At 43.8% G+C, this 25000-nt stretch overlaps 1 protein-coding gene across 5 annotated transcripts in view; it reads right to left on the minus strand.

Moving 5' to 3' along the window:
• Positions 1-25000, minus strand: part of MTUS2 (microtubule associated scaffold protein 2) — a 310760-nt gene that overhangs the window by 80850 nt on the left and 204910 nt on the right. For all 5 annotated transcript variants that reach the window (XM_069808064.1, XM_069808063.1, XM_069808065.1 and 2 more), the window contains one exon: positions 4648-4809. In XM_069808064.1, coding sequence (XP_069664165.1) covers positions 4648-4809 — 162 coding nt within the window. The remainder of the gene's footprint in view (positions 1-4647; positions 4810-25000) is intronic.

Here is a 25000-nt window from a genome sequence, read left to right on the forward strand (position 1 = left end):
CACAGCATGACATTAACAGCACTTTGCAGCTCTCGACCCACAAGTTCAGTTTTGGCCAACTTGAAACACAGGCAGAGTTCCCATTTGTGCGCACCCATGGAAGCAGACATGGTTACTGGAGGGTCATACAAAGACAATAACAAACGCTCTGAAGGAAACTACACGAAGACTAAGTGATGACACAGAAAACATCTATTGACAACCTCAGGACAATGAGCAAATGAAGGTTATTTGGAAGGAAGAAAACTGGAGAACCTCTCACAATGATCCAAATTCTGTATGGCTTTTTACTTTTCAGCTTTGTCTCTGGAGGTAGTAAAATCCAGCAAAAAAGATTAATCAGATTAAATAATTTCATAGATTAAAAACCCAAATTAAAAGTCAACTTTAGCTTTCCGCCAGCCTCAGTGATTCTTTTCCCCTTCAGTGTTTATGCCCTGATGTGATAGCAACTACTCTTTTGGGAAACCTACTCCTTGATCAATATTGTTTTGCATTAAGTTGTAATTTCTGCTCTCCTGTGTGGGTCTGAGATTTGGAACTTGTGCAAATTTGGGGGTGACAGCCTGAACTATTCAATTAGTCCTGCCCATGCTAGATTTTTTGTGTCCACATTAGCATGATTGCCAATCAAACACCACTGTTCCAGCTCATTGCAGTGCCCCAATACTGAAACCTCCCTGGCAAGTACTCACTCGTGTGAGGCTGCACAAGGAGTAAAAGACTCGGGTCTTCTTGCCTATGACAAAAGAAGCCCGGAGGCCAGAAGAGCTCCTTTCTACAGAAACTTGAAATAGCCCTTGAAAGCTTATCATGCGAATGCCACTACCTGGAAAAGAAAGGTTTTTGCTGGAGATGTCTAGGGGGAAGTCTGATACTAATCAAATACTGCTGTAGCCTGAAATGACATAACTTAGCTAGGGACCAGAGGGGAGGAAAGGAAGCTCAAAAGAAAAGAAAAAAAAAAGGAAGAAGACTTGAAAAGGAAACAAACAAAAAGAATTTTACCACCTTTTATCCATATCTTCTGTTCATAGATTGGCCCATTCCCCAGTTAGTAAGTGCAGAGGATATAAGTAAACAGTTTTCTGACAGGAAGAAACAGTGACTCCTGACTGTGTTGGACAAAAGACAACATGCTCCTCCCTTGACTTTCACTTAGCTGGACTACGTAAGGCAAATGGTTTCAGCTTCATCTTCCCTGCCAGATTCTCTAAGCCACTGATTATAGAGGTAAGTCCTTTTCTGCAAATGTGAAGTTAACCAGGTATATTGGGTTGGCGTGGCCATGTTTTGGTAGCGGGGGGGGCTACAGGGGTGGCTTCTGTGAGAAGCTGCTAGAAGATTCCCCTATGTCCGACAGAGCCAATGCCAGCCGGCTCCAAAACAGACCCACTGCTGGCTGAGGCCGAGCCCATCAGTGATGGTGGTAGTGCCTCTGGGACAACAGATTTAAGAAGGGGAAGAAAAACCTGCACAACTGCAGCCGGAGAGAGGAGTAAGAAGATGTGAGAGAAACAGCCCCGCAGACCCCCAGGTCAGTGAAGAAGGAGGAGGAGGAGATGCTCCAGGCATCGGAGCAGAGATTCCCCTGCAGCCCGTGGGGAAGACCACGGTGAGGCAGGCTGTCCCCCTGCAGCCCAGGGAGGTCCACGGGGGAGCAGATCTCCACCTGCAGCCCAGGGAGGACCCCACGCCGGAGCAGGTGGGTGCCCAAAGGAGGCTGGGACCCCGTGGGAAGCCCACGCTGGAGAAGGCTCCTGGCAGGACCTGCGGTCCCATGGGAAGGACTCACGTTGGAGAAGTTTGTGGAGTACTGTCTCCTGTGGGTGGGACCGACACTGGAGCAGGGGAGGAGAGTGAGGAGGAAGGAGCGGCAAAGACAACGTGTGATGAACTGACCACAATCCCCATTCCCTGACCCGCCACGTGCCGCTTGGGGGGAGAAGGTAGAGAAATCGGGAGTGAAGTCGAGACCAGGAAGAAGGGAGGGGTGCGGGGAAGGTCTTTTAAGATTTGGTTTTATTTCTCAATACCGTACTCTGATTTGATTGGTAATAAATTAAATTAATTTCCCTGAGTCAAGTCTGTTTTGCCTGTGATGGTAACTGGTGAGTGATCTCTCCCTGTCCCTATCTCAACCCATGAGCCTTTCATTGTATTTTTCTCCACCTGTCCAGTTGAGGAGGGAAGTGATAGAGGGGTTTGGTGGGTACCTGGCGTCCAGCTAGGGTCAACCCACCACAGGAGGTTAATCTAACTGGAAACTGGGTGACCAGAACTAGTACTGCATAAAGTCTTTGTCTCACATTTTGTACTGATTTTTCCTTCCCGGCTTCATTTGCAGTGTGTGTTATCAAACCCAGTGGGACTCACATAGAGAAGAAAATCTCTGTTGAACAAATGCCAGACTGGAGAAGACTGGTGACTTATGCAAAATTCTTTATTTTGGAATCTAAACTGTTAGATCTAATCTGAACTTGACAGAATTTCTATACTCTTACTGAAGCGCTCTCTTTTTTTTAATCCTTACTATTCTGTACAGACATACACAACCCTTCACTCAAGACCATGAAGTGGCCTATCCAAACAGTCTCTCTAAAGGAAAATGCTGAGTGGAAAAAGTCTGACTTGTCTTTCTGCATAATGTTCTCTCTAAACAGGCAGATATGAAGCTACAATATTTTAGGGACAGAAGTAGAAAAGCATTTTAAAATTAAAAATCAAACCTAAAGGAGCATCTTAGCAGAGAGGGGACAATAGATGTGGGAAAACAATAAGGCAGTGGAAAAGCAAGGAAAGATTCATGAAAGTGGAACTAGGGGTTGTTTCTACAAGAAAGTATGTAGAGCCATGAAAAGTGCGGGAGTAAAGAAACATTCAGGCACGTCCAGGTTCTCGCAGCTCCGAGGTTCCAGCTTACTAATAGCAACAGAAAAGCCCTCTGAAAAACATGCTGGCTTTGGAGAGTAACTTTGTGTCAGATCATCTGTGGAACAAATCTGGATACTGCTTAAGTCACATAAATTCATATTTCACTACTGTCATATAAACACAGCGGAGTATGTTTCACTCACTAAAGTACTATGTTACACCTCATGCACCCCGTCATCTTAGTGATCTATGAAGTGTCTTCCAGGAATATAAATCTTGAAACCATATTATTCCTTCCCCTCCACATTAGAAGATGCAATATTGACCTCGGTAGCCACATGCAAGAGTTCAATGACCAGTTCAGGCCCAGGCTTCTCACCAGTAAGTTCTTCCAATTACGGCTTTACAAATGACTTTTGTTTTTAAATGATTGCTAATGTTCCTTTCCTTTGAGAGGTTTGGAGGATCTCCCAGGGCATGAGGAAGCAGGAATGAACAAGGAGACACACAGAGACTGTGGTGTGCAAGAGCTTGCTGTGGTTATAGCAATATCTCTTGGGCCCTGAGGAACCCTGTGCCCTTCACGAGGCTCCTCAGGGCACTCTGAGATCTTGGCCAATGGATGCCCAGGGGCCATGGCAGTGCAGAAAGGTAAGTGCCTGGGCCACATTAGACAGAAAGGCAATGGGACAAACAGGAGCTGGAACAGAGTAGGGGATCCTTGTCCACTAGTGAGTAGGAAAGTGCTTGAAGCCAACTGGGGTGAGGAGATGTCATCTGTAACCAGGGGAGAGGGTGTCTACAGCCATTCTTTTAAACTTATTTTATAATTATGACCAATAATCACATTGACCCTGCCTGCAAGTCACAAGGAACAGCCCTAACTCATCCATCACACTCAAACTTGACTCTCTATGCTGCCAGTGCTGAGTGTGTAATAGATGTTCACCATCACATTGCCCCTCATCTCTCCCTACCGAGTGGGCAGGCAGATGGGATCAGCGTTAGCAGTCCTCAAGGGCAGGCAGCACGGGCTGCTCCTTGCTCTCTCAGAAGTGGTGAGTCCTACCCAGGAGGATACAACCCTACATCCTTGCCAAGGGGAACCTGGAGTTCAAACACCATGTCCAAGCGCCTGGCTAGGGAAGGGGCAGCAGGAAACAAGTGTGAGCAGGAGATGGCAGAAAGATGCACATATTTTTCAACAAAAAACGCATTTGGCAGAAAACTGTAAACCTTCCTGAGACACTACGAATTATTGCTGGCTGACTTGAGACATAGCTGGATTGAGCTGAAAGAGGGCTTAAGTTAGGAAACAATACTTTTTTTTTTGCTTTATTTACTTGCCTCCTTCTCCGTCTCTGAGAGAAAACACCACAAATCGCTTAAACTTAGAGGGCAGTATTCTCATCCCTGCAAGCATACCTAGCAATGAATTATCTGCTCAATGGAATGCTCTGGTCTCTAAAGCAATGCAATGTTTTCAAAAAGGTGTCTGGTGAGAACCAATAATATATACAATAAATCTCTGTCATGTGTAGTTAGGGACACTAAATGCCTTCAACTCCAGACACAGTTCACAAAATGAGATTATAGCTGTGTTGCTGACTGTGTTTCAAAGAGCCCACAGCAAGCAGAGTCCAAATCAGCACATTGGCAATGTGCCCAAGAATGGCATGAAAATTAATTGAGTAAGCAGCAAAATAGCATCATAATAAAGTTTCTGCATTTCTTGGCCGAATGCAGGTGTTGTTTCAAGTTTGGAGCACTTACCAGCAGGTGCTGTGGCAGTTTTTGGTGCTGGAAGTAAGCTCCTGCGTGAAGGTGCTGTGCTGCTCAATACCTGCGTCGTGCTCTTGCTGCTCCCCTTGGGGACATCTTTAGAAGGTGCAGATACCTTAGGAGTGGTTTGCTCTTCATTTCCAAAGCTGGAACCTGCACGAGACCAAAATTGCTCTAATTATAAGTTCATAAAAAATGTATGTGAACTGTGGCATACAGACTGAGCTTGTATAAGCAATTATAATCTACAAAGACATATTCTCATTGCAACTTGGGCTAAGTTACATGGACTTTCGCCAATACAAACAGTTATGTAGAAATAAAGAGCTCCCAGCAAGTTACTTAAATGCTAAGTCTTGGCAGCTGTCGGAGTCTGAGTCCAACAGGAACTTTTGGTCTAGCTCCATAAAGGTGTCTGGCTGCAAGGCTCATAAAGAAACCAATTCTAAATATCTGGGTGGATGAGTTGGTTCTGGCTTCGTAGTTGCTACAGGAGCCACCCTACACACTCACCCTAACACTTGGGAATTGCTGGTTGTCAGAATAAAGGGGAATAGCAGGGCTCAGTGGTGCAAGGCACCAAATTCTCCTGCTCAGGAGGGATTTCCCACAGACAGTCTCTCAGACCACACGCAGGCATTTGAATAATAAGGTGGGGAAAAAAAAAAAATCTGCCTTAACTTTCACATCCACTTCAATCATATTCTCATAATGAATCTTAGGTTGCCAAAGTTTCCAGTTTATATTGACCTCTTTCAAAACCTCTAATGGGTTTGCTTTCTTCCTGCGTTTGACATCTAGGGAATAATGACAACCTAGGCTCCTTGTAGACATAAGGAAATCAATCTTTTCTTAACATTTGAAAAAGGCAAAGTTGGAGTGTCTTCTTTATCTATTTTGTAGAAAGCCTAAGACGAGCAAAAGATTACAGCACATCTGGACTTGAACATTTGCAGAAGGATGAACATTTTGTTTGAAAAAATGAGTGAAGATTGTGGCAAGAAATACATAGAATTTCAGAAAAGGGCTATAATTTTTATTTCCATTATTTTAAAAAGATATAATACAATACTATTTAGGTACTGCCTGCAGGAAAATGATAACATTATTTTAATAATTGGCATGTCCAAGTCTCCAGTATTTTTAAGACGTAGGCTTCTTAAATGTGTGCAAGTGAAGGAGAGATTTTTTTTTTGCCTTTCTTACTGAAAATCCACTAGGAAAAAAGTGCAGGTTGGAAAAGAAAATCCTCTTTTCTGATAGAAGAAGAATATACCTTTTGGCTCTGACAAAACAGCTTTACGTTTTGCTGTGTCTTTAAGGCTGCTTGCATATAAGTCTTAGTTTAAAGCGCATATCTGCAGTATACATGGACTTCTACAAACACATTTGACCTTTGTTCAAATAATAAGCCACATTAAAAATTCAAACAAAACAGTGTACTATTCTCTACACAAGAACAGAAAAACCTGAAGCATTTGTAATCTTTACACTGCTGTGCCCATAACAACCCCTCAGCACGTCAGGTCGTTGTTTTATATCCAAAGTACACAGATTTTTCACCTGTGTAACAAACATTTAAGATTACGTGCTGAATTATCTGCTGACAAAACACTGCTGACTTCAGTAAAGTCAGGTCAGCAGAAAATCTGGCCCAGTCTGGCCCAGTCTCCTCTGCGGCTGTGCACGAGGACATCTCTACCAGGTGCCAGGGGGATGTTATAGTGCGTGTGCCCACCTCAGTCTGTTTGCATCACCCTCCTGAAGTTACTCCTGAAGTGGCCTCAGCTATGTGCTCACCCAGTCGGTTTGGGTAGCGCTGCTCGTATAAAATTTTTTCTTTCCTCGGCTATTTGTTTAAAAGTTTCAATTGTAGAAACACTAATCTTGAAGAGGAAATTATTCCTATTTGCAGAGAAATGCCGTTCAAGTGCCCTTTAATGGAAACCTTTTATTCTATTGTGAAATGTATTATATGGAGAACGTTTCAACTCACAAATCTGGCCGAATGGAAGCAATTCCCGCATTGAAGAACAAGGTGTCCAGGGGAGTTACATAACCTCTCATTAAAAAAAAAGTTTAAAAGCTTTTCTAGGTATTGAAGAAGAAGGGCCGCCAGCTGAAAACACTTTTATAGTCTAAAACACAACATAAGAGGTCTGCTAATTATAGAAATGAGTGGGTGGGAAAGCTGACAAACACGGCCTCACCAGGTCCCCTGAACTGGAACTGCCTGGTGCCTGGAGAGAGCCAGCTGTGCGCCTCGTGCTGTGGCTGGACAAACTCCCTCAGGAGTCAAAAATAACAAAGAAAAAAAGCAATTCAGCTTTTGATCTTTCAATAAGAAACGGACTCAGGGAGACAAGCTGCATCGCTGTACTGGGTGTCCGTGGCAAGGCTCCAATGGACCCACCACAGGGCACAGCCTGGCCTGGCAGCCAAGCTGGAGGCACCTCTGGGAAAATGTTTTTAAGAAACGGCAGAACATTGCCCTGCAGTGAGGAAAAAGTGTGAGAAACAGCCTCGGCGAGCACCAGGGGCAGAGCAGAAGGAGGGGGAGGAGGTGTTCCCCGCCGCCCCTGGAGAAGACCATGGTGAAGCAGGTATTGCCCTGCGGCTTGCGGAGAGGACCACGGTGGAGGAGATATCCACACTGCAGCCCGTGGAGGACCCCACGCCGGAGCAGGTTTATCCTGAGGGACTGCAGCCCGTGATAAAGACCCACGCTGGAGCAGGGAAAAGTGTGGGAAGGAAGAAGTGGCAGAGGGGAACTATTATGGACTGACTGCAACCCCCATTCCCCACCTGCCCCACGCTGCTCGATGGGGAGGCGGGATGGAGGCAGTAGAGGAGTTGGGAAGGAAGAAGTGAAGCTGAGCCTGGGGAAAAAGGGGGTGAGGGGGGAAGCTGGTTTAGGTTTTTTGTCTTTGTTTTTCACCATTCAACTCTATTTTAATTGGAAATATATATAATAATTTTCCCCGAGTCAAGTCTGTTTTGTCTGTGACAGCAACTTGTAAGTGATCTCCTTGTCTTTATCTCTGCCCGTGAGCTTTTTCAGCTTATTTTCTTCCCCATCCTGTTGAGGAGGGGTAGTGAGAGAGTGGCTGGGTGGGCATCTGGCAGCCAGCCAAGGTCAACCCACCACAATAGCAATATTAATATATCCAGGATTTTTTGAGATAAGGTCAATGTTTAACATGAGACAATGTCTCACGCTTTGCTCTTCAATCAGAGATGGAGTTCAGAAAGAGGTAGTGGGGTACAACAACACATGCATGTATAATATGCCCCCCAAAACAAATGTTTGCTGCTTCCATGGACATCACTAGGGCAGTGCCTAGCTCCCCAGGAGCAGTGCAAGGTGAGCTCCACCTTGCTACACATGGTGCTGGATTCCACTTTTCTTTTCAAATAGCATTCAAAGAAGAAATGAAATTAAAGATGCAGGAAAATGCATATTCCTCATGATCTAAGAAGAAAATAAAGGTTTTCATTTACTCAGAGGAATTCACTTCTTGAAGGAAAATCAGAAAGATTATTCATCAGATGGTACTTGTCAGTCCATCATGAGATAATGCCTTCCACCATTATCTGCAGCCAGTGAGTCAGTAGCATCTGCCCTCCCAGAATACCAGTTCTTATTTTTCAGTAAAAGCCTGTACAGAAACACCAGATGTGCAGTACGTGAACAGTTTCCAGGTGATCTCATCCTCCGTTGTATTGTACCTCTTCCCTCCTGCTCCTCTACTTTTGCATTCTGTCTAAACCAGGGGAGACTCCTTGCTTGCCTTTGAAGCACCTGGCAAGTCATTTGGGTGCTCCTACATAAAACGCCCTGTATTTTTGCAGACTCTGTACTCTACGAGGAGCAGCACTGCTGACTTTGCAGTAGAGTGTTTAACAGACTATTAACTATCTGCTGGAGCTAAAGGCCTTCAGCCTCACTTTTATCATCTCCTCACTATGAGCCCCAAGGAATCCTACTCTTCTGCTTGTGAAAAAAATACAGGGAAGAAGAAAAGGTGTTTGAAGACTTGCAGATACTTTGGAGAGTCCCAGCTGCACCCACTCACCCCTTACACTGTTATGCCAGTAAAGACATGCAGAAGTCAGGGCTGGCAATGTATTGTAGGCTACATGTTCAAAGAAAACCATGACCAAAATCTCACTGGCTCCCACATGGCTTGAGCCACCTCTCTCCATATCTGCCACCATTCTCTTCACCATGTGGAAGCCCGACAACCACAGTTTTCCCTGCCTGCACTCAAGGGCAATAAAGTCTCCTTCTGTTGGAAAACTTGCATCCTTTCTAGAAAAACAGCTTATCTGACAATGCCTATGGGTCTGCTTTGCTGAGAAACAGACCCCAAAAGAGTATTAAAGCATGAGTGAAGCTGCTTCTGCAGTTCCCTGTCTTGTGGGCTGCATGTGAAGCCTATCGAGATGGACTGAGTTTCCAGCTCTTCATAGCAGGTCAAGCATTTGCCGCACTGGCAGCAGGCTTGGAGCTGTTAGCTCCCCACCACAGCTGTAATCACACCCAAGACACTGAGAACGTGCTGGCGTTGTGAATGTTCACTGAATCACAAACATTTGCCCAGAGTGTCCTGGTTTGGGCTGGGATAGAGTTAATTTTTTTCCCAGCTGGTACAGTGCTGTGGTTTGGATTTAGTGTGAGAATAATGTTGACCACACACTGATGTTTTAGCTGTTGCCACGTAGTACCTATCCTAGGTTAAAGACTGTTCAGTTTCCCAGGCTCTGCCAGCAAGCAGGCTACAAGAAGCTGGGAGGGAGCATGGCCAGGAGAGCTGAGCCAAACTAGCCAAAGGGATATTCCATACCACAGACACAGAACGTCATGCTCAGTGTATAAACTGGGGGGAGCTGGCCAGGAGGGGCGGATCGCTGCTCGGGCATCGGTCAGCGGGTGGTGAGCAATAGAATTGCGCATCACTTGTCTTTTCTTGGGTTTTATTTCTCTCTTTTTGTTGTATTCCTTTTCATTACCATTCTCATTATAGTTTATTATTATTTTTATTATAATATTTTATTTTAGTTTAGTTATTAAACCCTTCTTATCTCAACCCACAGGTTTTACTTTTTTTTCCCCGATTCTCCTCCCCATCCCACTGGGAGTGGGGAGGAGTGAGCCAGCAGCTGTGTGGTCCTTCATTGCTGGCTGGGGTTAGACCATGGCACAGGGCAACAGCAAGCCCTTTCCATCTTAAAGATCCTTAGACACTACTTGACACCAAGTTTAATGACAATGAAGGTACGTCTAACTGTTGCAGCAGTGATCCCACTTAGCATTTCTAAAGCAGTTTTCAGTCACGGAACTCAATGAGCTTTACAAATAATGAAGGAGTTGAGCCACTTTCCAAACTCACAGAGCAAGGGAATAGCAGAGACAGACAGGAAAAGCGAGCAGGAAAACCTGATGATGACTAAGGCTGGAATGACTTTTTTTCATCTGCAGAACATTGGGATGCATTAATCCTCTGGGTTTTACTAGGCTTCACTTCTGTGCCCCAGTTTTGAAGCAGAAATACAAGCACAGAATGAAACTTAAAATCACTACCATGGGCAATAGTCTGATTAGGAAAATACCTAAACTACTGTCACTAATTAGGTGATGTCTAAAACAAAAAACCGCAAGACACACTTTTCACTAAATTGGAATGTTTGCCCATCCTTCAATTAATGTCCACTTTATATTTCTGATTTTTACTTGTAAAGTGGTAAGTAATTTTTATAGATTGATTACAAGATATGCAGCCTGCCAGCTGAGCTTTTTATTTCAACTGTTTTAAGGGTTACTGTTTTAAAGTCCAACACTGCATATTTCAATATAACATGTCACAGTGTAATTATCAAGAGACACGACTGAATGTACAGCTCTGTAGCTCAAGCTGAAACAATGCTATTGACCAAGCGGTGCAGTGTGATCATTAGCCCTGAGGGGTTACCATGCTATTATGATGTTATGATAGTAGACGAGATTACTAGCCGGCTAATTTGGTTTTTTGTCTTTGCTGAAAGCCAGTGCCTGGTATTTCCTGATACAACAGGCCTAATGTGCAACAGATCATGGACAAGCTGATGACAGGTTTCTATTCCATCCAGAACAAGAAGCTTAAGGATTGATGTTCACACGATGCTTAAACCTAGCTTACTTACCTCGAAGTATTTTTTCCCATTGCATTTTTTTTGGCTCAGACAAAGGTGTCTGAGAAATAATCCCCTTTAACATATTTATTTTAGAGGAGGTTTGTGCACGCCCACATGCCTTTATAAAAGCTGATTTTTCAGAAGTCTTAGCATTCAAAACTGAAACCTGAATTTTGATTTTTGAGCTTAAAAACTTCCTTCAAAATAAGGAGCACCACCAAATCTGCAGCGCCTGTCAGCACAGGAGCCAGCTCTCTGAGTTTTAGATGGCTTTGGGGCTCTGCACTGCAGATGACTGCCTCTGAGACAGCCCCTTCATTTCTAGGGAGGGAGTTTGGTGCCATCACTGATGATTAATGACAACTATGTGATCAGTCATGGCTTTTGTACACTACCACTTACATCTGTAAGAGATTGCTTCATGTCCGCCCTTTTTGCCCGTGCCCTCCAGTCCTAAAGCCAAGCACCTTTCTCCTGTGACACCCGCTCTCAGACAGTTTTGGCCCCTCAGATCTGTCCATGCAGATAGCTGTTGGGGCACCTGAAGGGTGGGAACTCTGCAAAGTCGACTGTCTCCAGAAGAGCTGCAAAAGCACCTCTGTGCAGATGCACTGGCAGGCTCCTCCTTCACCTCCAGCTGCCCATGATTGCTTCTGCAGCCAGAGGCTGGATCCTGCACTTCCAGCTGATCCAGGCAAACAAAACACGGAGGTGGTGTTTCTGGCAGGGCAGAGGGAAGCATCACCTCTTCAGTCTGTGCTTTCCTAACTCAACTGGCAGCTGCACTGCCAGGACAGCACTGGCAACCCTACTCATGGCAGGATGCCCTTGCAGACATGGGCTTTAGTTGAGGCTTGGTCTATCAGGCTGTATCTATGCTGCTAAATAAAAGCTGACCAAGTGGCATAGGCTGGCTCAACCTGACACCACTCAGGCTAACTATAGCAGCTTTTCCCGACTGAGTTAGAGCAGCCCAAACCACAGGCACAGTGTGAAGAACAGGGTGTGGGATCAGGAGACTGGGCTTAGCCTGGCTTCCAGGCTCTCCCCTGCTCACCAGCACAGCTGGACTTGCAGCCAAGCAGCATCCACCGAGCTGGGCTGTGTGTGCTCCCAGCCCATGGCAGAGGAGGTCATTCAGCTTAGCCTCACCTGCAACAAAGTGGGTTTGAGAAGTGGAGGTGTTTTGCCCCTGCCAAGCAGAACTGAAGCTCCTTTCTTTACATGTTTTACTGGTTTTGATGACTTAGAGGTTTTGAGATCTAGATTAATTTTTGCGGTACAGACCCATCTTCAGTGTCCTTCATACATAACAGATAGTAGAAATACAGCTTTCTGCTCATGCACCTCCTTGTAACAAGAATAACTTATTCCTGTCACCTCACCAATTAAAATACACATTTTAGGATCCATCTAAATGGATTTCTTACTCGAGTGGAGTTACGTGCTACTCCCTACTGAAATATTAGAAGCCTCATTGGGCAAGGCGAAAATTTCACCACAAAGTAAAATTTCTGTACATGTTAGTGGGAGCTGCAGACAACTGGCTGACTATGCCACACTTTGGAATGACATAACACATTTTTGGGGGGCTCCTGTGAAATGTTACACCTCTACTAGGCAAGATAAGCATTTCATTTTGTAATAAAATTTCACCGTGTGTTGGTGGTAGCTTTGCCTACCACTGGCAGATTGTACAGCTGTTCAGCTAGCTGAGCTCGTTTGTATAGCTGCCTAATTAAAGCCCTATAGGGTATAGAGTGAAGACAGCATAGTATTTTGCTGATTAGTCATAATGTTTGTCAAAAAGGATAACATAAGGTTATGGGAATCTTGCCAAAGATATCTGGACTATGCAGACATGTTAAAATGGGCCTGAGACATCACTGCATATCCACCTTCTGAAAGGGCCGTCTCTTGGCACTACTTGGAGCTGAACTGTCAAAGGTCATTCATTCATGATGAAATCTTCCCTGCAAACTTTCCTCATTCAGTATATGACTCTGATCACAGTGACAAGAAACATCCCACGTCATGAATACTCTGCTGAAGTGTCTTGTCTGGTACCCTGAGGAGCTGAGGCAGTAGGACTACATACTGGGGAAAGGTTTGCTTCTCTAACAGAGAAGAGAGAAACACATCTGCTGTAAGCTTCTCCTAGACATACGGATTAAGATTTCTAACAGATCAGGTCACAGTAACCTGACCTTATTGTATAATTACTGAAGCCTGTTAATTAAATGTAGGAAGGGCTGGTTCTTAACACCTGAGGTACACTTGAAGGCAAGCAAGTACTCACAGTGCTTTTGGAAGCTCTACTTGCTGACACAAGTTATGAAGAACAGATTACAGATCAGTTAAACATTAGAATTCCTCTCAGCAGGTTCATTTCCAGAGAGAAAATAAGTAGCTATATCTAAGCAACAGATTTTTTAAAATCCCATGTTCAGTAAATTTACTGAAATGAACTGTTATCGACAGTTGAATTTGTAAGAAATACTGTATTTGATCCCAGTGAGGGCAACTGAAGTGTTGTCTTCAATGCAAGCCAAGTTTGACTTAGGATGAGCACTTTTAGGAAAAATGCTACTCTCTACACTAAGCAAAAAGCACATGAAGTAAAACAGGAGCACAGTTTTGCTTCAGGTATTGTCTGGCAGAGTCATACACTGTCTTACAGAAGAGATGGATGAATACAGGTCCAAGGGCCACTTCTCCTCCTTGTTGCCCAGCAGAGTGGTCTTCCACAACCACAACAATTCCCAGGCACTGTAGAGCTGTCAAAGCAACACCAAGCATTGATGGCATTTTTGCCAAGGACACATCTATGTTCCAATGCCCTCAGCTGCCAGAATGGCCCCTGGGATCCCCAGTGGTTGCCCAAAAGTTAGAATAACCAGAAAGAAGATACAGATAACATCCATTTTCTACCAGTACTAAAGCACTAATGGCATGTATCAACCTACTTTGGGGGGAATTTTCCTGGGTAGGAAGGTTTCGATGTTCCTGGGTAATACTTCAGTCCCAGCATCCACATTTCTAGAAACACCAGTTTTGTAACACGGCTTGTGCTCATGACCATCTGCTCTAATGGCACCATGCCTACTTCTGAACTGGCATGCCAGTTTTAACAGGGCACAGGCACCCATGAAAGATAGGATTAGAAGTGACATCTGCTCTGCAAGAAGTTCCTCCTGATGGCAAGAAGTGCCAAATTAGAGCCACATGCCTTATTATAAAGGAATGACATCTGTTGACACTTACAGCATTATATCATCGACAAATGCCTCTTTCCTGGAATTGCTGCTTCTAATTTGCTTGAGCACTGGCTTGGATTGCCATATTTGGACACTTAAAGGGATATAATCCTTGGTAAAAGTGTTAATGACATTCGAATGGTGTTAATGAATTTCCATCAGCTTTAGCAATCCATACAGGATGCCACAGCTCACCAGACCGGGAGAGGTTAAGCAATGCCCTTACAATTGTCAGTGCTTAAGGTCTGGTAGCATTCAGTCCTGCTCTTTCTTGCCAAGCCACAATAACATGTGTGCTACAGTTTACGTGGAATTATGCTAGATCAAAGAGCTAGTAAATGTGTCTGCCTTCTTCCTTGGCACAATGATGACTTCAGAGCATGCAATATGGGCTAGGGAGGGGAGAGGTCATACTGAAATCTCAAAGATGGAAGAGCCCTAGAGAGTCTCCAGCTAGTCACTAATTAATTGCATTTTATGAGCTCAGGCCCAGATTCTCAAAGCTGCTTAGGAACTTAACTCCTATTTCATTTCACATTCAAATTCAACTCACACTACTTATTCTTAATCACCATCCCAGCCCTGAAGGAGTTTCAAACCAACAGATGTCTCCATTTCAGAGTATGAAGGATGCAAGCAGCTGAGCAGAACTTCCCATGAATGCTGAGCAATGTTTTGGTTGGAGGAGAAAGGTGGTGACAGGCACCAAACCTGCACTGTGCTTTGGAAACAGGTAGGGAGGCATCTAAGCTGTTCAGAGCAGCCATTCGCTGTGCTCAGGTCATGTTCGTCCTCTTGGACACCATGCTGTTCAAGAAAAAATTTTGCCCATCTTTTATAGAATAGCTTGGGTTAGCCTGGATGACTGGGGCATCATCTGAGCTTCCTTCTCTCACACCCCTGGAGGACGTCAGACCCAGGAGGTACAACTGTCTGTCCTGCTGGAGTTGAGCCCTTGTGCACCAGCTGACAAGGAAGGAGGCAGGGGTGCCCTCGTCACTCATGTCCAAGAAACTGCCTAAATCTCACGGAGTCACTCCTGCATCTTTTAGAAAACGATGTGTAAAACACAATGTTTACCACTCCCCATGCCTAGAACAGCAAGAGTTTCCATAGCGGGCACGTATTCCTGCCCCTTCCTCCGCAACTTATCTCCTACAGTGAGGATAAATGCAAATTAGAGTTGCAGGACCATTACAGGTTTCCAACTTTTTTTATCTGTTTGAATTTTCCTACTGGAAATTTTCCTACTGGTGGTATGGACCTGTGGAGAATTGTCACGTATTTACATCTGTATAGCAAAAAAGAACCTGCTTTTCCCAGTGAACTTTCATGAACTCCTTTGTAAGCAATGTGCAACGTGCACTGTGCTGCTCTGTGCTGGCTCCTGTCTAGATTTGTCTTTTGTGGCTATTTTAGATATAATACAGAAAAAAAAAATCTATAGCAAAATAAAAATCTGATAAATTTTTTTGTGTAGTTCACAGTTTCAACAGTCAGGAAACATGTTTCAGTGGAAAGTTTTATTTTTCCACATGCACTGGGTATACTGTCTTTTAAGGCTCCAAAAATAAGCTTGACTTGTAGAATTCTGCTGATTAAATGATGTTTTCCTCACAATACATCTTAACCAGTTTGATCAAACCAAGTTTTCTTTTAATAAACATTGTCAGTTACAAGGAGCCTAGAAGGAAAACTGCAATTCAAAAACACCTGGAGAGCGAAACCCACAAGCAAAACAGGTGTCTATTATAAATGGCATTATGTATGGAGAGTAAGCATAAATTTTCAATGTGACCTGTTAAAAATTTTCCTCATCTCATGTTTGCTAAAAACAGTGCCTTTACTAGATGATTTTGAGCAAAATGCATCTATTTTACAATAAGCTAACTTTACAATACTAAATGCTGTGACCCAGTGAACTAAGTTTTACGAAGTGTTTTAGCTATATTTCTATGAAATGAAATAATCTAAATGGGTTGGCCCACAATATTTTTCAGGGATCAGATGTTTAATTGCATTTATTTCACAAAATGAAGGCTCTTAGAAGTATATAAAATCAAGATTCTGTTGAAACCCACAGAGGTTAAATAGAAGAGGCGGGTTCTTAAAAACTGAAAGTGCCTTTATAGAACAAATTATTTAACTTTTCTACTTGATAAAGTATCAAACATTTTGTCAATTTGATCCTTTTACAGCTTTTTCCCCCTTCGTATTTGAATTTAGCTGACTGGCAGTAGCAGTATTCAAGTGAGTAGCTTCTCTTCATTACAATAGATGCTACTGACAATAATAAAATGTAAGGCCATTTAATTGGAGCATGCAGAAGTGATTTCCGCAGGGTTATAATGGCAAAGCCCAGAGTGGAAGGGTGAAGGGGCACAATAACCGGCAGGGTACGGTGTAGGCGCACATAACACCACACAACACCACGAGCAGGGCGTGCAAACACCCCTGGGGCATCTGGCAGCAGACAAAACCAAGGAGCAAGATTCACAGGGAGAAACCGCAGCAGCACCACGTACTAAAAGCTGCAAAAGGAAGCGGTGAGTGCTAGTAGTGGGTGACTCTTTGCTGAGAGGCACCGAGGCACCCATCTGCTGGCCTGATATACGGTTAAGGGAAGTTTGCTGCTTGCCAGGAGCCACCACCTGGGATGTCACAGGGACACTGCCACAACTGGTTGAAAGCAGACTACTATCCCTGCTTCTTGGTCATGTGGGCACCAATGACACAGTTAAGCAAAAACTGGGCAAGATCAAGCAGGACTTCAGAGCCCTGGGGGCCCAAGTGAAAGGAACAGGGGCCCAAGAGATCTTCTCTGCATTGCCAGTCAGGGATAGGGGTGAAGGCAGAAGTTGACGCATCATATTGATCAACACCTGGCTTTGTGGCCGGTATTGTCACCAGGGCTTTGGTTTCTACGATCATGGGACGTTCTTTGACGGATGCAGCCTACTGGGGAGAGATGGGACCCACCAATCTAGAAGAGGCAGTACCTCTTTGGTAGCAGGTTGGCTTACTTAGTGAATCATGCTTTAAACTAATGAACTTGGCCGGTAGGGTCCACAGCTGCGACACCTGTATATCCATAAGCAACAGGGTGGATAAGCGCACCTACCAGAGTAGTGAGGAACGCTCCCCAACCCTTTCCAAAGGCAAGTACACACATAGTCTGGGCAACAAACAGGCAGAACCGGAACTCTGTGCCCAGTCTGAGAATTACGATGTCATAGGAATTACAGAAACTTGGTGGGAAAATTCACATGACTAGAAGACCGCAATGGATGGCTACAAACTCTTTCGGAAAGATAGGAAGGCAAGAAGAGGAAGTGGAGTTGCACTTTATGTATAAGAGAAATTTGAGTGTATAGAGGTGAGCTATGGAGTACCGTCTCCAATTCTGGTCCCCACAATACAAAAAAGACATGGACAGACTAGAGATGGTCCACACAAGGGCCATGAAGATGATCAAAGGGCTGGAGAACCTGCACTATGAGGAAAGACTGAAGGAGTTAGGTCTTTTCTCTCTGGAGAAGAGAAGGCTCAGGAGAGGACCCCGTCACAGTATTCCGGTACTTAAAGGGCTCCTACAAAGAGGACAGAGGCTCTCTCTTCACAAGGAGCCACATGGAGAAGACCAGGGGTAATGGGTACAAGACACACTGGGAGGGGGTTCATCTCAACATAAAGAGGAAATTTTTTACAGTAAGAACAATCAATCATTGGAACAACCTCCCTAGCGATGTGGTAGAGTCCCCATCGCTGCAGTTTTTCAAGGTGTAATTGTTCAGGGTGCTAGATGATCTCATCTAGGCTCCCCTTCCCACAAAAGTTTGGACCAGATGATCTTTCAAGGTTCCTTCCAGCCTGGGCTAGTCTATGATTCTATGAAAGGGGAATAATAAATGGAGTATCCCAATTTCCAATGCCAGGCTTAAAATAAGGCCTATACACCACTACTTGCTCAGACAGTTGTAATATAAATGATGGTATTATAAAACCATTTATGCTCTAGACATATATCTTGCTGGGTTTGTAAATGTGAAAGATACCAGTCTGATTACTCAGAAGATGGAAATTTACACTTCAGAGAGCAAAGACAGCCTGGGCAGCCAGGCGTGAAATTCCTCATCCAACCGCAGTGCCCCAGCACTCTTGCCACATGCCCTGGCATCGGGGAGTCTTCTTGGAGCAAGTGGCTTTTGTGGGCGGGAGCTGTGTTATGCCATGTCAGCACGTTACACCATGGTATCTGCTACTTTTATACTGATCTTATAGTTACTCTTAAATCAAAGGCTGCTGTATTAAAAATACTTTAAGGTGCTAGAGGCGATTTGTGGGTAGAATTCTTACTTCACGAGGCTAATGAATACATCCAGGGGCACTGGCAATAACATCACAATTTCCTGGACTAGCGCTGGTTGCTTGGATTGAAATTACATGAGTTATAAAAAGGCCATTAATCTGTTTCTGGTCTTCTGCATCAGTGGGCAAGTTGCTGCCAGGCTGGACACACGACTGCAACATCCTTTTGACATGATACTGTGACATGCAGGTAAAAACTTTTTTAGGATTGGACACGGACACTGTTACTAAAGTGGCAGGTAAACTTGATAAAGGAAATGACATTCTAGAAGGCCCTGTCTGTACATAAAATACCCCTCTGGTCTATTCCAACAAGCATTCAGTCCCAGCAATTTTATGATTCTTCTTTATTAAGCCAGCAAATCCACCCCCTGTCAACACTCCTAAGTGGAGCATCATTACTCTTTTAGGTCAGAACAATACTTAAAGGCCTCTCTGAAAATAACTTGGATGGTGCTTTAGTCACAACAGTGAGTTAACTTGTTAGGACATTGTCAGGCGCAGACAAGCAATCACCATTCACACAAATTAAAGGATCTCTTATTTGGGAAAATACATTCTATTTTTCAAAACTTCAGATTCAGTAGGAGAGCAGGCTCATGGTTTGCTATGAAATTAGGCTGTATATCACCGTGCTTTTCCAACGGCATTCAGGGAACCACTGTAAAGAAGCACCAGGAAATGCTATTCCATTGGATGTACCAAATTGCCCTCAAGCAAGGCCTTCCAGTGCTGCCAATGGAAGATGCATGTCCCACTTAGACAAACAAAACTATGAGCTATGTATGGTTTGAAGGCTGCACACGTCCTACAGATAATACAAAGTTTGATTCATTGTAGGTGCCCAGGAAAAGCATTCAGTAGTTCTGAAGACACATTCTGCTGCTGTGTGTTTGCCCCTGCCACACTACAACTGTGTGTCGAGCCAGGAGGCGAGGGGAAGGGTGAGCACGTACCACTCGGACACCCCTGAAGGCCCGTAGCTGAGCCAAGGACAGATCTCCTTTCCACGTCCTTTCCAACAGCCTCTGCTTACAATATCTGCTAACAAACAGCCCCATGAGCAGGGGGTAACACAGCATTCTCTCTGAAGGGATCAGCTTCACAAAAGGAGAACATGGCTGTGTAGATTGGGCTGTCTTGCACCTGGCCTGGCTGGGACATCTGACACTGGTTGGACTGGCCCCATGTTCCTGCAAGGCCATTCCAGCTCCATCAAGAGGACGTGCAATGCCCCTTGGAGCTGGCTGTTTAAAAGTAACTGCCAGGCTTTACACAAATCTAAATACCCAAAGTGTTGAAGCTTTGCCATGAACAATACTTAGTTAGCCATAGAGCACCCAAGCAATGCTATTTAAAAACAAGCGTGAAGTCCTCCTATGGTTTTGCTTGGTTTCAGCAACCCCCAGCAGATTTGGAAACCCTGAGGGTCCCTGCCTTCAGAGCCCATGGCCAGGATGTGAAGGATTCAGGTAATTTCAAATTAGGCAATGAATAGAAAGTAGAACTTAAATCATGGTTGTGAATTGTGACTCTTCACATGTTCTGTCACAGCCAAATCCATGAGGACCCACTGGGACCATTCAGTGCTTCCAGGCCATGGTCTTTTAAGGTTTTGGGTACTTGGTTGGATTTTGGGCTTAGATTGGGGAAGAGGTTACTTCATTTTGCAAAAAGTCTCTACTTATAAAATCATGTTTCTAAATCCATCATTTTTAAAAAGCAAGGTTATGATGTTACAAAGAGGTGTAATTACCTGGACCCTTGCCATTGCTCTTTTTCTTAATTAGGACCTTTGAAGATAAATTTACTTGCCCATCTCTGGCATGTGAAAACTGAACTGCAGGATTAACCAGAAATATCCTATTAATTTCACCTCTGGATGAATCATCCTGTAGTTAAGACCTGTAAGGGACTACTTAAATGAAAGCTTTTTAATCATACATTTAGTACCTGGGTTATTGAAGTAGGAGAGCTACTCATTTTGTACAATTTTAAATCCCAGTAAATCTTTTTAAGACATATGAAATTATTAACAGGATCAAGAAAGGGTATGTGTATGGGGGGAGTGGGGTGGGGGGTGAGTGAGGGTGAAGGGGTAGAATTATTTCAAGGAGGCATAAAGTACAGCCAGAAGTATGATCTGTAGTGTTTTATGCCAACACGAATAATGTTCTTTTGTATTGCAGGCACTTTTAATTAACTGTGTGTCTATTGTACAAGTGCAGAAATACTAAACCAGAGCATTGTCTACTGGAAAATTGTAATTCAAGCGATTTCCATAGTACTTCAGTTGCAGAAAAAGGTCTCCAGAGCCTCCATGCTCTTGACGAGGAACTGGATAGCTCTTAGCACTGCTAACAAATGGCAGAGACCTCAGGAGAGTGTAAGTGGCAGATCTGCCTTGGAGACTCTCCCGCGTTGCTTTGCTGGCTCTGCAGAGTTTCCTTCTCTGCGGTGGCACAATCTGACAGGCCTACCACACGCCCTTGGTGTTTCTCTTACATTCCTGGGCCCTGAAGGCAGGTGGTTATGTGAAAATCTCAGCTGCTATTATTGTAAAAGAAACTTCTACTCCTCTTTTTTTCCCTTCTTCAGCACAGAAACGTAGCCTGAGAGCATCTCTGAGATCTTTCTTTTAAAGAAATATCCTGAATGATACTGAAGACAAAGAACAGGGCTCTTAGAGGAGACAGACCAGGTTTCCTACTGCAGAAAGGCCAATACTGGTTAAAACTCCATGTATTTTCTTTGTAAACTCCTTAGGATCAGGGAGACAAGAATATGCACCAAGCCTGTCTGTGTCTCCCTCCAAACTTCCTAGCTCCCATGGATGCAGGAGGGAGTGGAATATATTGCTGAGGCTCTTTGCAGAAAGGATATGACTCTTTTCTGGATCAACATTAGAAAATGTATGTATGAGACCTGATTTCACCAGGACCGAGACGTAATACAGGCCCCTCTTATTTTACCTGTTGTAATTTCGGTAGTCAGTAGAGAGTCACACAAGTGAGCACAAGTGTTGTACATGCTGGTGGAGAAAAGGGGGAGAGAAAGTGTTGCTGTTCACTACCTGGATTCCTCAAACGGCCTTCAAGGAAGAATGGTCCAGACTGTCCCAGCCCTACATCCCATATCCCTAACCCTGCCTGGAAGTGAGGGAAGGATGCAGGCTCACAGCAAGGGCTCACTGGAAGATTGAACTATAACTATTGCCCAAAAATAAGGTGAACCCACAGCTCCTCTCTTCATCTTTTGTCACCTTCATCTTCTTTTCTTTGTGACCTAAATGACAGTAGATCACAAATTTGACATAACTGAAGATGCTGCAAGTTTCAACTGGTGCTCTCTATTCAGTTTCTCACCCTACCAAGGGAGCAGAGAGCCTGCAGTACAATCCCGCAGTCAGTGTCCTACAGTCACCATTACAAGGTATCTTCTGCAGAGATTCAGACTACAGGTTATTTGCTATCAGGATTTTTCTTCACATTGGAAAATGGAATTAAGTATTCAATGATGAGTAAGACAGCACTTTGTCTGTGTTAGAGGCAAATCCTGGGCAATCAGCCCAGCTTCTCCAGCATCATTTTGTCAATGCTCTTATTTTAGCAAGAGAGCTATGAAGATGAATTAATTGTAAATTGCTTGGGATGAAAGGTATTAGGTAAATATTAGATACTGTTATGAAAAAAAAAAGTTTATCTGCAGATGAGGTGAGGTTTATCTGATATCATTTGCGCCCATGCAATTCTGGTAAATGTGAGAAATCTTTGTTAAAAGCCACCTCCAACCAAGCTGCTAGTGCCTGCTGTGCAATATCACAGTAGTCATTCATTAATGAAACCCACCTTTATCTTGCCAGCTTTCATTTTAAAACAGTGTGGCAACCACTGCTGTTTGCCTACAGGAGGAAAGATGTGCTAGGTAATGAGTAATTCATGGGTGTAAATATGAAGGGAATAAATTGCACTTTAAAATATTTATAAAATGCTACTAGGGTCAATTAAGAATTTTCAGAGCAAAATACCTAGGAAGTTATACTCACACTAAAAGTGGTGGAAAAATAAATTATATTACATATATATATATATACACACACACACATAGATACATATAAACCACACACACACTACTTTTTCAAAACAATGGGAAATTTTGAAAACTAAAATTACTTGCGTAAAGTATTTAAGAAGAAATATATGACACACAACAGGAGTACTGGGTCTGGTAGCAGTACTGCTCCGTATCCTTATTCCTCTAATAAGCAATCCCAAGCTTATTCCAGTATTATTTTAGCAGGAAGATATTAAGAGAGAGAATGTGGGATCTGCCAGAGTAGGTTTTCAGGGGCAATTTGAGACCTGAGACACCTGGCAGAGCAACAGTGAAGCCTGCATTTCTTTTGAGTAATCCATCTAGAACCCACGCTATGAAATCCCTGTTTCCTGACCTGTATTTCCCAAACCACGTGCTGTTTCCCTGAAAGAGAAGCTGCTACTGGGCTCCCAGTGGGTGGGGGGCATTTACACCACACATGGGATGTTCTTCACATTACAAAAAGCAAATGCTTGACATACAAATGACCTCTGATATGGTAAGCACGAACATTCACGTTACTGCAGCAGAGCAGTTCCTTGCAAAAGGTTGGGTGTGAAAGTAATCAAGAGCAACCCTCCTCTGCCAGGGCTGAGCTGAATTTGGGCTAATGGGTCTGCTAGCACTGCTAATTGGAGAGTTCACTCTCTTCTCTCTTCTTTAAAAGCAAAAAGTAATTTGGTGTTATATCCTCTCCGAAACTTTGCAGGCTAAAAGGATCATGATTACATTCCCATGGCATGAGAAACTACTCTTGTCCAAATACAACATGGGCTAACAGTTACCCACTACCAACTGTCCAGGCTGTTGCCAAAGGACAGATTTTGTTGGCGATGCTGGTTTCAGACTGGACTGTGCCTGAACACTCACGTCTCATAGCACGCAGTGAAAAGCCACTGTGCCTGGTGTCCTTCCCTACACACAGCCTCACAGTCTTGTGCAGTTAATGAACAATGAAATAATAGTGGAAGAGGGAGGAAAATAAGGCCCACCCTTTGGGAATACTTCTGATACTCCCTGTGATGGACAGCATCTGCTTTATCTGCTCACAGTTTATTGTGCACTTCATGCATGGTAATAAGGTGTGGTTGGGTAAGCAAAGAAGGTGGCTGCTGCTGACCTGGGAGAGGGAGAAGTGATCCTCCTGTGAAAGACAGGTCATCTTTATGGAGAGGCAGGAAAAGAAGAGTGACAACCTGTCCTTGGAGACACCGGCAGACTCCCGAGGAAATCAGGGGGGAGCGACACTGCCAGGCCTCAGAGATGACAATGTCCCCAGGCTGCCAGCGGCTGGCAGAGCTCAGAAAGTCACCAAAACCAGCTGGACCAAGCAAGACTGGAGTCAAGGACCCATCTGCAAGGACCAGTGGACAAGGGGATCTATCTATTCATGCCTTGTTGTTTAAACCTCTCTCAAATGGCATTGCTCCTAGTCTGTGTTCTACCAAACCTAATTTAATGATCCAACACCCTTCAAACGGCTCATTCTGACAAAAGTTGTGGGCAGCACAGTGTCAAACCAATGGCCTTGTTGGGCACTGCCAGCTCCTTCAGTGTGACCTGAATTCACCAAGAACCTGCCAAACCCAAGACAAAGAATGAGCTAGTAGAATACAATGCATGGATCACCATACCAACCTGAGATATTCTGTGTTTAATCTAATGCTGTGAACAAGCATTTAAAGAGATTCAATACTTGGTGGTCAGCAACACAACTTCAGATATATTGGTTTTTTCATGACTGGGAATTACAAAGAATTTTGTCTGAGAGCAAGAAACACTATTAGCCCTGCAGGACGCACATGGAGATAATATTTTATATTTCAGACCATATGTGTCCTAAGCAAAGTGTTGCCATGATTAGAAATTAAGATCCACTCCACCAGAATCCCAAGCTCAAAAATAGTCAGTGGCTTGTCAGTAGCTGGGAAAAAACAAACAGCTACAACTTTTATAAGTGGTAACAAATTTTTCTTCTGGATTTACATGACACAGTTTCATGAACTTCCTTTGGAGTTTGTTTTGGGTCTTGTTTTCTTGTTTATACAATGAAAAGACAATGGAAAGCTTGAAAAACTTACTGACTTTTTCAGATTAGTCAACACACCAGATACTGCTGGTTTTCTGGAAGGTTTGTGATTTTGTTCAAATTCATAATGAAATTTTAACTGTTATACCCCAGACAGGGTTTTTATCCTCTTTGTATTCTCTGGAATTGAGAAAACAAGAAGAGTGTTAACAAAGGGTTCCTGTGAGTTTGGAAACGTAACAGATTCTGCTGAAAAACCTCTAAATCAGATTAATTGGGGGAGGAGGGGGGCAGTTCTTCATGAGTATTTCGCGTGGTTCTTGTTAGCAGAATGCAGGGAATTGCAACAAATCAAAGAATTTTTTGCTCTTTGGGAGATCTGGAAGATCGTTTCCTTTTAACAATGTCGGTATCATCGCCA

Source organism: Haliaeetus albicilla, chromosome 20 (assembly GCF_947461875.1).
Source record: "Haliaeetus albicilla chromosome 20, bHalAlb1.1, whole genome shotgun sequence".
NCBI classification, from domain to species: domain Eukaryota; kingdom Metazoa; phylum Chordata; class Aves; order Accipitriformes; family Accipitridae; genus Haliaeetus; species Haliaeetus albicilla.